At 42.3% G+C, this 14,925-nt stretch overlaps 1 protein-coding gene across 1 annotated transcript; it reads right to left on the bottom strand.

Moving 5' to 3' along the window:
- Nucleotides 1-3,829: 3,829 nt before the first annotated feature.
- Nucleotides 3,830-12,024, bottom strand: LOC308303453 (outer mitochondrial transmembrane helix translocase). The gene is made up of 10 exons (XM_080747832.1): nt 12,005-12,024; nt 10,160-10,348; nt 9,793-9,891; nt 9,485-9,605; nt 8,581-8,781; nt 8,222-8,328; nt 7,941-8,030; nt 7,548-7,598; nt 6,873-7,003; nt 3,830-6,461 (listed from the first exon to the last, which is right to left on the bottom strand). Exons 2-10 carry the CDS (start codon nt 10,337-10,339, stop codon nt 6,335-6,337), a joined length of 1,107 nt encoding a protein of 368 aa, XP_080603958.1. The 5' UTR covers nt 10,340-10,348; nt 12,005-12,024; the 3' UTR covers nt 3,830-6,334.
- Between the last annotated feature and the right edge of the window lie 2,901 nt (nt 12,025-14,925).

Raw genomic sequence — 14,925 nt, 5'->3', positions numbered from 1 at the left:
TTGTTTTTTTAGATGGATAGGGTACAATTGGCAATCATAAAATACCAATTGATGCAGGTTAGAGTTGTCCTATGCAAAAAAGAAGGTCATATTTGAATTCTCCATCAAAAAATACATACAATAGACACCCTTTTTTTTTTTTTTTCCACGGAGAGCAGACAGCAGACGTCTGAAGGGGAACACACACTAGCCTCAACGGCCTCACGGAGGCGCCGCGTCAAAACATACGGCCCCGTTATTTTCAATGAACTTGACTCCGCTCCGAGTTCCAGCCAGACGCGGTAGCCTCCAAGCCACGTCTTTGGGATCAAAGACGCGATTGTAGTGTCCAAGCCCCGTCTTTCGGCTCGAATCGCGTCTTGAGCCGTCTAGAAGACGCAAGCTCCGTGCAGGGACGCAAAGCTGCGTCTTGACCACTATTTAAGCACGGACGCGTCATGAGACGGAAGACGCGATTGTAGTGTCCCAGCTCCGTCTTTGGGCTCAAAGACGCGATCCAAGCCGCGTCTTTTGGCGAAAAGACGCGAAAAGACGCGATTGTAGTGTCAAAGCCCCGTCCTTTGACTCGAATCGCGTCTTGAGCCGCGGTTTCACGTCTTGAGCCGCGGGAGCTCCGTCCTGGACGCAAAGCTGCGTCTTGACCGCTATTTAAGCACGGACGCGTCATCAGACGCGTCATAAGACGCGTCTCAGACGTGGACGCAGAGAGTCCACGGTTCTTGCTGGAATCAACATGTGGAACGCCCTTCCTCAAGCCCTAAAGGAGAGCAAATCCCTAGCCTCCTTCAAAATTGGTATGAAAAGTCACCTTCAGACAGCTGCTACCCGTGACTTGTAAATAGACTAAGCCCCCATGCCCCCCCCCCCCCCCCCCCCCCCCCCCTTTTTATTATTCTTCTTTCTGCCTTTGTATTTGATGTTATGCTTTTGAAACTGATATTATCCTAGATAAAGTACTATGTTCTATCCGTCTGTCTTTCAATGTTATATGAGATACTTAAAGTGTGGTTCCTGTGGAAATAAGCCTCGGCTTTCTAGGATCTCCTTTTAGTTGACCTTGTACCAGTGATTTGTACTGTCATGAAACTGTACTTTTTGAGCGGTGGTCACAACGCTCCTATACGTGGCCGTGTGTGTGGGTCTGTCTGTCTGTTTGTCTGTTTGTCTGTCTGTCTCCGGGTATGTAGCCTGCAGTAACCTTTTCTGACCACACATGTTAAGGGAGGGGCGCTGTTGTTCAGGATAGGCCAGGCATAGGCCAGGCACACTCACACACAAACACACACAGGGGGCACACACACACACACACACAGGGGGCACACACACACACACACACACACACACACACACACACACACACACACACACACACACACACCACCGCTCAGTTCACACGAGTGTGATTTTTCTATTGCAAACTTCTAATAAATTCTTCAATCAATCAATCAAACTGACTTATAGATCTTATAACCGTCAACTATTTACGTCACCAGGTCTATTAGGGACCTATACCCAACATTCAATTCCTGATCAGATTTCACTGTTTGCCAGACCCATGAAATGGGTAGGCCTACATAAGCAAATGTCGGTCCGGGTTTTCTATATAAAGGGTATATATGATGATGACATGATGATGACATACCTACAAAAGGCATGATGTCATAAATGATGATGACAGACAAGGGGTCTGGCACAACCAGGTTGACCTGGTCTAGTTAGTATATAGCTCCTCAGAATAATAAGAAAATGTGGCCCTCCTGTGTCTAGGCAAGGTAGTAAGCTCATCTCTGACTGGCAATAATTGCTGACAACTAGGATTGGAGCTAATGCAACAGGTACCTAGCATCAGTGCTTAAACCTCATGAATGTGTGCTCTTTATGTTATCTATAATAACATCAACCGCTGGTTTCCAAAGAAGCAGTGTGTTCTGCACCGTTAGGGTTCTGCTTCTATTACAGCTTTATATTTATGGTTGAGTGGGTTTTTATATTGTATTCCCTTATCTTTCATTCTTTGCACATTTGTATTGTCTGCCTTTTGATTCTATTTACTTTCACTGTTTTTATTTGATGACTGATGGATATTAGCAATTGTGTTAAGACCTGTAACCCCAAAGTCACAGGTTCAATCCCCATCAGTTTGTGTTGTCAAAGTGCTCTTACCTGCTGACTCAGGATAAGTTAGGGCTGGGCGATACGATATCACTTCAAATCAATATCACCACCATTGTACAACAGGGTTAAGTGGTTAATTAGATAATTGATTTAGTCGATAAATCGTATTGGTTTTGATATAAGTATTTTCAGCCTAAAGTTCCAGATTTGCCTTGTTTGCTTCCTCTGCTTATTCCCATCTTGCACTTGTAAGTTACTCTGATAAGAGCTTCTGCTAAATGCCTTCCGTACATTGGAAATTGTAGAAATGAGTTGAACACGTGTCTGTCTTGACCAGGTTCAGAGTTCTCTGTTCAAGAGTGACGTTTAGATGAAAATAAGCAATTTTGAAATCACTATTGTGTTTTTGTCAATGTGTTTTCTAAAAAATAAAAATGAAATGGACCACCTTTATAATTTAAATTAAACTGTCATGCAGTTGATTGTAAGGCTAACAGGTAGCCTACCACTAAGTAAAGGTTAGAATCAGTTGAGGTTTGTAGAGTTTTGAAACCTGGTGCCTTAAACATTTTACTCAATAAAAGCTTTAAGAAAGACTTTTATGCAATTTAATTTTCATAATTGAGCTGTGTAATGCCAAACTTAACATTACAACATATCAGATATTGAGTTAAAGAATATACCATGACGTCTCTGTGGGTAATACAATGCATCCAGATATGAAAGTATTGAGAAGATGTGTCATGGAGAGAGCAGGGAGATTGTATGGCATACTGGATACACGCAGTGCAGTTCAGTCCCAGCCACACTGAGGATGCTGCCATGATTCATGTTCAGTGTCTAGTGTTATTTCAAGGACCCCCCTTTTGGTATGAATTAGGCCATGGACACCCATAACTTTGCGAGTGTACACATGGAACCAAATGGACCCTTAAGTTTCCATATTATAGGTCCATTTGTACACTTGCGGAGTTACAGACCTGCAAGGGTCCATTTGGTTCCTAACCATCAATCATTTAGCTGGTCCTATTCATGGGTTGCATTTGTAGTCCTACACCAGACATTTTGAGGACCAACACAGGTGTTCTGATTAATGTAGAACATATGTTCTATGCCAATCAGACACATTGAACACCTGTGTTGGTCCTCAATATGGCCGGTTTAGGACTACAAATGCAACCCATGAATAGGGATCCCCAAACCCTGCCACTTTTAGAACCACTGCTCTATTTCAACTCTTTGTCTGCAACTGTGCGTGACGTGAGGCCATGACTCCAAACTCCAGCATGCTACTCTAGGAGAATGTGATTCAACCAAAATGGAAACACCTTCCACTCAACCCTGACAGTTCTCCTGTGAGTCACTGCCCCACCAATCCAGTAGGACAGCTGAGGGAGCGAAAGTCTAGGAGAGACATAGCCTGGCGTGGCCATAATGTATCACACTGCAGTTAACTGTGTGGGTATATATATCTTTCTCTCGTGTGAACATGGGTGGATAGAGTTTAGCTGTGCTAGGCTAGGAGAGACAGGAGGTAGAACCGCTGAGAGGGAGACAGTGTAGCAGAGGCAGAGAGTAGGACATCTGAGAGGAGACGGCATAGGAGACGCAGGCAGTGAGAAAGCAGATAGGGAGACGGTATAGTAGGAGAGGCAAACGGAAGGAGACATTGTTTTCTGAGGAGAGGAAATGGATGTTCAGAACAAAACACAAGTCTTATCCACTGTTTATTTCCTCAAAGCACATCCGCTTCAGTGTCAAACCAAGCAAAACAAATGAACAGATTATCTATTTGTCAGAAATTAACAACAATGCAATATTACCATTTTATACAGATATTCACACAGATTGACAAAGTAAAAAATAAAAAACCTCTTCCTTCACCCCTTGTGACTCAATAATGAACGGGGTACAGGTTCACCCAGGTTGAGGGTTCGATTCCCTCTGCGAGGTGTTTAAGAAAAAGAATAAAAGAAGGCTGTCATGTTTCAATGCTGCGTGGGATTGGTTGAAAACGGACGGCAACGGCGTCATTAGAACTTTAAAAGTAAAATGGTGTCGCACACCAAAAATAGCCATCCTACAAACCCACGTGAGCTTGTAGGTTGGCTATTATCGGAGCTCGACACTGTGGTAAGACGAAGTATAAATCGAGCTTGACGTGCGTGGACACAACGCCCTGGTATCAATCTTTATTCTACTGCATTGGTGAGCCAGTACCGTCATACTGCTGTGGAACAGTGGTTTGTCCATCGGGGGGGGGGGGGGGTACCACAGGGTCCTCAGCTAAATTAGCTAACAGTGTGTTTTTTAACAAGATATATATTTTTATATTTTAACATTTAACTCAAATCCTTGCTTCTGGAAGTCCCTGGCACAAAATATATGTTGGGGGGTAGGGTCCGCAGTCAAATCATTTTGGGAGTCTGTAACATGGGAAAAAGGTAGAAAACCACTGATGAAGAAAACTCCTATTCAGCATTCACTGGCAGATCAATACTTAAGGCTCAGATTTGAACATGTTATCACTTGGGAAGTGTACTCATGACACTACAAAAGTCTTAACAAAAAACCCTTGTGTTTAAGGACCCTCAATCATACTGAAAGAAATAAACAAAACATATTCTCTCTCTATATATATACAGTATATAGATATAGATAGAGAGATATCAATAAAGGGGTTTAAAATGTTTTTTTCTGTATTCAGGATTTGCAACATCCCATTGTTGGTGTGCAGTAACCTCAACACACAATCCAACTCAACATCATTTCACACACGGACAACTTAAAATGGACATTTGCCACACCAATGTGCAGTAACCTCAACACACAAATCAAACTCAACATCATTTCACACACAGAATTTCAACTTAAATGGACATTTGCCATGCCGAAGAACAGAAATGTCCGAAATGTTTATATAATCTGGAATATATGAGGTGTTTCTTTTACAGGGTTAACTTACTTCTTCAAATCCCTTCACCTTCACGATGGACTGAGGAAAAGGCTGGTGGCTCGAAGCGTTACTATTATATTGTCACTGTCGGGCAGAAACCTTGTATCTCCAAGTTCCAAATGTGCACGTATTTTCGTAAAAGTACCGTAAAGCCCAGCATCATCATTGTGATGGTGTGATTTTAAATCGTGAGCCGTGCGGAAAACCTGTAGCTGCAACCGCATCCCTACGTATCGACCATCCTTGGTTCCCCGACCATTCCTGCTGAAAAGCACAAACGTTTCGTTGAAGGCACAGAAGATCAGCATGAAAAATACAGGGACTCAAGACAAATCCTTGAGGATTGAAACGCTGTGGCTCAACATGAAGCTCAAGCCCATCAGGTACAAGAAAGCAGGCGTCCCAAACCCTCACTCGAGTCGTCCCTGAATCCAGTTGGAACAGACCCGGCCCCGGAACCAGGTGAAACACTCCCGGACCCGGAGCAGGCCAGGAACACCCGGTCTTCTTTGACTTTGACAGCAAGGAGTCAGAGGTAGCCTTCTGGAAGAGGCTGGATGAGAGATCTGCCGCACTCAAACGTCCTCCTGCCTTTTTCAAAGGTTCCTCCAAAACTTCGAGATAAAGGAGTATTTCATTTTTTTTAAATGATAAATACGAAAAGAACGGTTTTGGACAAACGAGGTTTCCACCCGACAATGACGATATACTATATATAATATATTATATATTGGTGTTTTTTATTATTTATTCTTCTCAACTGTTCAACTTTTGTTTGATCCAGCACCCAGCCTAGTAGGTCCGGGACTTTAGCCGTTTTCTTTTAGGATTATTCCTCTCACGTGTCGGATACGGAAGCAGTGTTGCCACGAAGGGAAATATCCCTTCTATATACTTTCATCTCCCTGGTCTGACTTTGTATTATGAGACAATAACAACAATACAAAAAGAAAATATATAATAGCCATGGCATGTAACTATGTACAGTACATGTTGGTAAACTTAACAGCACTCAGGCTAACTATCACACATAGTCATGCTGTGTGTGGGTGTGTGGGTGTGTGTGTGTGTGTGTGTGTGTTGCAAATACTGTGTGTATACTGCTTGTATGTACAGCATGTGTGCATTCAGTTTTTATGTACAGCACTGTATGTGTATTCTGTACGTATGTACAGTGTGTGTGTGTGTGTGTGTGTGTGTGTGTGTGTGTGTGTGTGTGTGTGTGTGTGTGTGTGTGTGTGTGTGTGTGTGTGTGTGTGTGTTTTAGTCCAGGGCGGCGTGCATCAGGGCACCCTGGCCCCCTGCTGTTTTGGACTTCCTCATCTTACTGATGGCCTTCTGCAGGTCTGCCTGGCTGATGGAACGAATGACCATGTCCTCTTCTGATCCACTGAGAGACACAATGAGAGACGGAGAGACAGAGGAGAGAGAGAGAGAGAGCTGGGGTTAGGATGAAGAGAATTCAAAATATCGTTGTTGTCCAAAAGCATTCGTTTTGTATTCATCATTTTAAAAATGATTTAAACTAGTGAAAATAGCATATCTACAGGCACACAACGGCTCTACGAGGCGTTGTGTGCTTGTAGATCGCCTATTTTCACTAGCTTTGTGCAACAGTCTTATATGACAAGGCAGGGATTTAATTTACGAAAGAACGTGCAAATCTGAAGCTTGGAGACACAAGGTTTCTGCTGGACAGAGACGATATACTGCCATGATGGAAAATATTAAGTAGAAGATTTTGGGTTGCATTCTCACACCTAGTAGTATGTGATAGTGTGCGTGTGTGTGTGTGTGTTACCTGTCATGTTGTGTGTGCACAAAGTCTCGGACACACAGCAGTGCGGCGTCGCGACACATCTCCCTGAGGTCACTTCCTGAAAAGCCCTCGGTTTCCTTGGCAACGTAGGCGAGGTCCACAGACAACTCCACCTACATTATTTAGAACGTGTGAATCCAGTCTCAAATTTGATATAAACGTCAGAACCTTTTTTGTATGACAACCTGCAGATCATGATGGAGCTGGCCAATACCTCTACATCTGACCTCACAGACTCCAGATATGGATATAGCTGACCTGTTCTGACATCACAATGATGACTCGACCAGCCAGATTAATAGTTTAACTCCTGCTTCTTAATTGTGCCATATTAAGAAGCTCTGATGTTTTAGGGCGAGGTAATTTTTCTTCTTATTATTTTTACCCTTTTCTGTTTACCTCTCCTGCTCTACACTACGTCTCTGTTCCCTCTTCTCACAAAAACTAGAAATGAATGTCACCCACTTCTTTACGCCTCTAAAACTGTGACGTGACAACATAAACGATGATTCTGATTGTGAGAAATAGTCAGGGCTCCTCGACACGAGGTTTTGGTCACAGATGTGTACTGCTTAATGTATAGTCCATCGTAGGAGAGATGATTTAAATGCTCTCGCTGCTTCACTGTATAAATAAATGCATTGAGTTCACACTTACCCTTTCATTTTCCAGGATCAGTTTCAGGATCTGTTCTCTCTGCTTAAGACTCTGTATGAACACACAAACACAAACAGCTGAAACGTACAGGTGTGTGTGTGTGTGTGTGTGTGTGTGTGTGTGTGTGTGTGTGTGTGTACTTATGCGTGTGATTGATTGATTGATTGAAGTATTTATTAGAAGTTTTGCATAGGAAAGGGTACAGTTTCGTGACAGTACAGTTCACTGATACAGGGTCAACTAAAAGGACACTCAGGTAAGGCAAGGCTTATTTCCTTTGAGATCCTTCTCTTTAACTCATATAACATTGAATGACGGACAGAACACATTATTCTGTGTGTGTGTGTGTGTGTGTGTGTGTGTGTGTGTGTGTGTGTGTGTGTGTAAGCTTACAGGCTGGTTTATGTGAAATCTAGTGGGCATTCTCCTCAGGATGGCCGAGTCTAAATCTTGAGGACGGTTAGTAGCTCCCATTATGATCACCTAGACAAGACAGACAGACACAACTGTAATTGGTATTATCTTTCAGTTCTCCTGTTAGGATGAAATATTATATAGTAAAAGAAAAAAACAGATCAACAGGTGTGTGTGTGTGTGTGTGTGTGTGTGTGTGTGTGTGTGTGTGTGTGTGTGTGTGTGTGTGTGTGTGTGTGTGTGTGTCTGTCTGTGTGTACCTGACAGTTGTAGTCGGTATCCAGTCCGTCCCAGAGACTCATGAACTGAGCTTTCATCATGGCTGTGGCCTCGTGATCGTTACTGGAACGATTCCTCAGGAACGAATCTAAAAAATAAATAAAAACACACACATTATCACTCTAGCAATGAGTTTGTAGATGTCAGAGCTCTAGCAGAGCAACTACTGTAGGCCTACCCAAGCTTCCGTAAATGTGATTGTCTTGTCTCAATGCGCAGAACTCGTTTTAAAATGTGTTTAGTTTGGTACACTCGTTTTGTTTGGTATATCCATCTATTCTAGCTTGTAGCGCAACTAGTGATACTAAATTAATTGATTCACATTAGTGTCGTTAAATACCTATCTCATCTATGAAGATGATGGAGGGCTGGAGTTTGATAGCCAGTGTGAACACGGCGGCAGCCAGCTTCTGTGATTCGCCGTACCACTTGTCAGTCAACGTGGACGGCTGCAGGTTGATGAAGCGAAAGCCCGCCTCCTTGGCCGTCGCCTTGGCAATGAGCGTCTTCCCACATCCAGGGGGGCCGTACAGCAACACACCTGTTACCAGGACCAGAACAATTATATACTTTGTAGTACAGTCAAGTTTAGAAGAATCACCAGTGTGAAGTGAGTGGTGCCATTTATGAGTTAATTTCATTAAGCGACCCACTAAACTTGGCCAATGTGACTCTGGGTGTACATATGGACAAAGACAGATGTTGGAGCTTAAGGGCCGATGGACTTTTAGAGACAAATTTATTTCGGTTCGGCTCTTTCCAAACTAAAATATGACGCCATTCAGACGTTCGGGGGAGGCGGGTACCGTCATTAATTCGGCTGTTCAGTGCTGCCGAGATTTTGTGACTCCCCGTATGGCATCGTGCACACGGATTTAGCGATCGTGCACACGCCTTGTGCACGGAAAAAAGCAGCGAACACATAAAAAGGCAAGAAAAATCATGAAATCGCTTGGCAGGCAACCAGGACATTCTTTTTTTCTTTCTTGGCAGTCAATGTGTTCATGTATTCAGACCAACATAGGAGACGCCTAACAAAAATGTTTCAGAGGTCATGCGTCATCATGATAACGTTTAATGATGTTTGGCTGGCTGTCTGTCTGTCTGTCTGTCTGTCTGTGTCAATCTGTCTTTCTAGGTCTCTCTCTCTGTGTCAATTTGATATTTATTTGTCTCCCTCTCTCACCATCTCTATCAGTCTCTGTCTGTCTCTCTTGCTCTGTCTCCCTCTCTCCCTGTCTTACCTTTGGGTGGTTGTAGCAGCTTGGACCCTTCAAACAGGTGTCTCTTCTGAACAGGAAGGATGACTGTGTCTTTCAGCTCCGTTATGATCTCGTCAAGACCAGCGATGTCACGCCACGTTATCTACATGACAGGGAGAACAGTTACCTACATGTTGCATCACAACGTGTTGTTACCTTCAAGATCTGCTCTTTTTGGCGAGCAACACAGCAGTGGGATGGAGTATAAGTAATTGGTAAGTATCGTTCAATCAGGTGTGTGTGTGTGTGTGTGTGTGTGTGTGTGTGTGTGTGTGTGTGTGTGTGTGTACCTGCATACTGAGAGGGTCGACCAGATGAGCTGCGATGCTCATCTCATATTCTGACAGTTTCACATTCTGAACACCGATCTGACGCATCAACTTCTCAGCCTGATGGATGGATGGACAGACAGACAGACAGACAGACAGACAGACAGACAGACGCACACACAGATAGAGACATTTTGAGAATCACTGATTATTTCTTGACAGAGTAGTTCCCAAACGTTCTAGCTTGAGACCCAAAAGAGTACCCTCCCCAGAACCCAAACTAGTGAATATAGCTGATCTTGCGTTGTGAGCTTGTAGATCGGCTATTTTCACTATTTTAAATTTTAATTTTTTCTTTTTAAATAGTAATAAAAAGGGAGCCATTTACCTGTTTCTGAGCTTCCATCTTCTGCTTCCTGGTGGGGTCGATGGCGTCCACCATCCATTTGATGGTGAAATAGGTGACGGCTCCAAATATGGTCAGACGGAAGAGCAGGCCAATGACCTCATTGCGGCCCAGAGGTCGCACAATGTGGTCCACCGGAACCTCCTTCAAGTCCAACACCATCTTTACCTCCTATAAAAGATAATCAGAGGAAACAACACCATCTTTACCTCCTATAAAAGATAATCAGAGGAAACAACACCATCTTTACCTCCTATAAAAGATAATCAGAGGAAACAACACCATCTTTACCTCCTACAAAAGATAATCAGAGGAAACAAGTTCAACACCATCTTTATCAATGTCTCTGGCTGTGCTTTTGGTGCTACAGTTAAAGAACATGAGCTTGCTTCATTTTGGACTCACCTTGATATCAAAGAAAGCAAGGGAGCTAAATGTGGCACACTGACTGACTGACACTACTTAAGGTTTTGGATGTGTGCTCAGATGGCGCTTTCGCCAGTGTCCATTACTTCTTAAAGGCACTAATTACACTGCCCATGACAACATGCACCATTGAAGAGAGATACTTTGAGAGACACTTAAGTGGTCTGGACTATGATAAAGTTATCGATATTTTCAAGCGCAAGCCCCGCTGTTTTGAGACATGTAGGCTATTGAAGGGACACATGTTTACTTTGAACTGATTTAGCTAGTGTTGCAGTCGCAAATTGAAATGTGTCAGTCACTATTCGGGCGTAAGGTTCCATTTACGACTAATGCTGTTTAGCTATACCCGGAAACATTCTTTAAACCATCTTTACCTCCAACAAAAACTGTCAGAGCAGAGGGAACAAGTTTGACACAATCTTCACCTCCTACCACACAGAGATTGACAGAGGAAACATTAGAATTGGTCTATTCATTCATTTGAGATAGGGAAAGGAAACAATACAAAAACTAATCTAGTGATTGTAAATTCCTGGTGGGGTCGATGGCGACAAAATCAATGACTAGTGGACAGACCACAATGTACTCCAACTTAAGGACAAAACTGAGATAGCGGTCTGCTTCATTCATATCTCTCACATCTTAGGGGTCCTTGGCCTGAAAAAGACCCCTGCTCTAGACTTTTTCACAATCAAAAACATTGATTCTAAAATGTTCCAGACTTGATCATCAGTAGTTTTCTTTACATATCTACTGTATAGTACTGTGTTCTATTCGTCTGTCATTCAATGTTATATGAGATACTTTAATGGTTTCCTGTGGAAATAAGCTTAGTCTTTTCATGGATCTCCTTTTAGTAGACCTTGTAACAGTGAACTGTACCGTCATGAAACTGTACCTTTTCCTATGCAAACTTCTAATAAAGTCTTCAATCAATCAATCAATCAATCAGTTGAAAGGACCCAAACTTCTCTAGCACCACAGTAGGTGCTTTCTCTTTCTATCTGAGCCACTTGTTATCAATGTATATTATGCAAATATTCTCACAGTACTGTATTTCATAGATTTATTTCCCACACTCACTGACTCACATAATATAAATATACACTTTATTCTACATATAATTAGTCTAAAGAGTAAAGTATGGCTCGTGTTGTTATATATATTTATGTATTATTAAATGATTACATATTTCCCCTGAAGCGATAGCTTGACCTTCCTACTAGCATTGTGGCTGTTTCCCTCTCAAATACTACATTACAGGACTGAGTCAGACTGGGACCGTGTTACATCACATCGTATTAATTCACAGCTATGTTGTGGTGGTGAATATGATTGAACTGTACGTTGTAAAGTGAGTAAACACATATTATTTGCCGGCGGACAGCCTCTACTCACCTCGTCGCGTCTGAAACCCTTCCGTGTTGAGTGTCTTCTTCGGCGTGGATTGTTGAAGGAAAACTAAAACGTTACCCCGGAGTGGATGGAACCACCTCCTGCCCCCTGGTGTATAGGAATTCATGATAAATTAAGAAGGGGTCTTCAAGGCCAAGGACCCCTTAGCTGAGAGAGAGAGATGAAGCAGGGACCCCCCCCCAGTCCCCCACAACCTTTTCATAGATTCCATATAGTTTCATTGTTTGACAGCACAATCATCAGTGTATTTTGGATTCACGTCAATGTGTGTTTTCAGATATGTAACTTGAACCGTCATTACCTAATAAACTTGACCTTTTACTCTGTACTTAGTCTGTTCTTTTTCTCCTCTACACCAAACCTCTGCGAGGCGTTGTGAGCTTGTAGATCTGCTATTTTTGTCTAAAGTTCTCAGAATATGCACGCTAGGGTTCAAGTGGTTAGTATAAAAAAGGAGAAAAAGGTTTATAGCCTATCACTCAATGATAGGACTCCCTGTAGTAACTCTAAGGCGGCCCCATGCAGTCTCCCATAATCCACAGGTAGGTCCAAGAGGGACAGAAGTCCAAGCCAGGCTGGGGTCAATCTCAATGGTCATCACGCCTAGCCTAAAGGGGTCTTTCCCTTGATACTAAAGAAGGCCTCCTTGGCCTGGACGGTTTGATGGGGTATGAACAGTTTATGGCTGGAGTGGTGCCCAATGCCTATTTCCTTGATGATCAGGGGTGATGTCCAAAACAAATGCGTCCCACCACTTAAATATTATTCTGATCATAATACCCAATTACTGAATGTGTCAAGTCTCCAAGTTTTCTTAAGAATACTAGTGGATCTGAAATGTTTTATTTGCAAGGATGTAACTGAGATGGAATCAAATGGACCGTACAGGTTCATTTCCATTCGTACAGTCTCAGAGTTACAGACCTGTTATGGTCATTCGGGGCTAGCTCTTTGTGTTTAATATTATTGTCCACTCATTTTGTATGTCTGTGGCTCATATCATATCACATCACATCACATCACATCACATCACATCACGTGTATAATGTGTGATTCTTAAACCTTTTTAATTACCTTATGGATGCACTGACCACTGCACTGACCCCATAACGCATAATAACATTGTTATCCATGGTCCATTTGGTTCCTATCAATCATTAATCATACTTTGAAAACCACCAATACAATATAGCCTATATTGGTACAAATAGGCCTATAGAAGCACATTCAAACATACATTTTGTTAAAACAATTTGGGATTTAGGTATATAGATTTCTATATAATAGACCTAAATGCCTTAAATAATGTTAAAGAAGAAATACTGACTGCATTATTAGAATGATAAGACTGGGGAATAATTGTGCTTGATTTGGAGGATTTGTGAAATAGTGTATTTAAATCCAATAGATGGCACTGAAACCCAACAAATAGTCCCTTCTAGCCTAGGAATTAAATTCTTATTTTAGTTTTGATTATTTGCATGCTGTTGGTTAATTTAATGCTTGACACTTGCCCATGCAATCAATGTTTTTTTTGACACATGCTGACATTGAACCATGCATTGAAAATCCTAAAATAAAACTAAAAATAAATAAAATAAAATATACAAAAAGAGGAAAGGGATGTTGGGGAGAGAGGGGGGGGGGGGGTTCATCATGATGCCCTTACCTGGAACCAATGTCATTTTAAACCACCTTGCCCCCTGCAGCCTCCCCCCCCCCACATTCATTTCTTTATCATTGCCCCCTGCCTCTCTCTCTCTCTCTCTCTCTCTCTCTCTCTCACTCTCTCTCACTCTCTCTCTCTCTCTCTCTCTCTCATTATTTGAAAGTGCAAGTTATCTCAGTGTTTAAATGTGGGTTTACTCTTATGATTCGTGTGTTTAACATCTACTGTAACTGTAGGCTACATATTAATTTACCATGTCAAACAAAGGTCTATGATGATGAGCCATATTTTCTGGTTACATAACATCTTGACACGATTTGAATATCTATCTCATTGATGTATCTAGCGCTTTGTTAATGTTTCCATGTTCCATTGGCATGATGTGTGTGGTGTGTACACTTAGAGAGTTTATGTAATGTCAACTTGAGTCTTTTGAGGATTAAAAACAACGAGCTATTTTGCTTGACAGTTTCTTTTAATAAAATATGTAGGTTGCCATGTTATGTTCGATCGTCATTATAATTTATGATACGGGTTTGTGCGCTGATGCGTCTCGCCAAGGGGTGATGAGATGCACCACAACCTGGCAACCCTGTGTCGCTGGCAAGATGCGTTTGGTTAGCATTTAGCATGGTGAGCTAACCAACAGTTAACGGCAGTCAGTCCGTCGACTACTGTCGTACTGTCTCACAATTTTACGTCATATTCACACAGTTAGCCGCAGAAGGACCGGAACCAGTTTTCTCTTCAAGATAAAAGCTGAAGTTAGACGATGACAGCATAGGTAGAGGATGATGATATGGTGGTGGTGGTGATGATGATGATGATGATGATGATGATGATGATGATGATGATAATGATGATGGTTATGTTATTATTATTAGGTTAAGTGATTACCCCTGTAATTAAAATAAGTGTTAAATATCTATATATTCTGAGTACTCAATTGCTCTAGACTAGAGTGTTTGTTCAGTCACAGGAGTCTCTCCAGCTCTTGATTAACAGAAAATGCATTTTCAGATCGGGATACCAATTTAATCCAATCAGGATGCAGATTTAACTAGAACTGCACTCTGCCGAGGTGCCAACTTGCTATCCCTGCACAAGTAGGCCATATTGTGCGCCAGCAGAGCGCGCCATGAGGTGCACTCACCACTGGCATCACCGGGAATGCTGATCCCTCATTGGCTGTTAATGATGACATTGACAGAAATGCTGGTCCCTGGTTGGGCTA

The sequence above is a fragment of the Nannobrachium achirus genome (assembly GCF_963921795.1).
Source record: "Nannobrachium achirus genome assembly, chromosome: 18".
Lineage (NCBI taxonomy): Eukaryota > Metazoa > Chordata > Actinopteri > Myctophiformes > Myctophidae > Nannobrachium > Nannobrachium achirus.
The sequence above is the reverse complement of the archived record's forward strand: the minus strand, read 5'-3'. Positions and strand labels throughout refer to the sequence as shown.

What these genes read in the sequence shown, in the direction of transcription:
- LOC308303453 (XM_080747832.1), bottom strand. Translation starts at nt 10,339, where the DNA reads ATGGTGTTGGACTTGAAGGAGGTTCCGGTGGACCACATTGTGCGACCT. An exon ending in GATTTCACATAAACCAGCCT is followed by an intron (nt 7,599 to 7,940) that starts GTAAGCTTACAC and finishes GTGTTCATACAG; the next exon opens with AGTCTTAAGCAGAGAGAACA. An exon ending in TGATCCTGGAAAATGAAAGG is followed by an intron (nt 7,004 to 7,547) that starts GTAAGTGTGAAC and finishes TAAATAATGTAG; the next exon opens with GTGGAGTTGTCTGTGGACCT.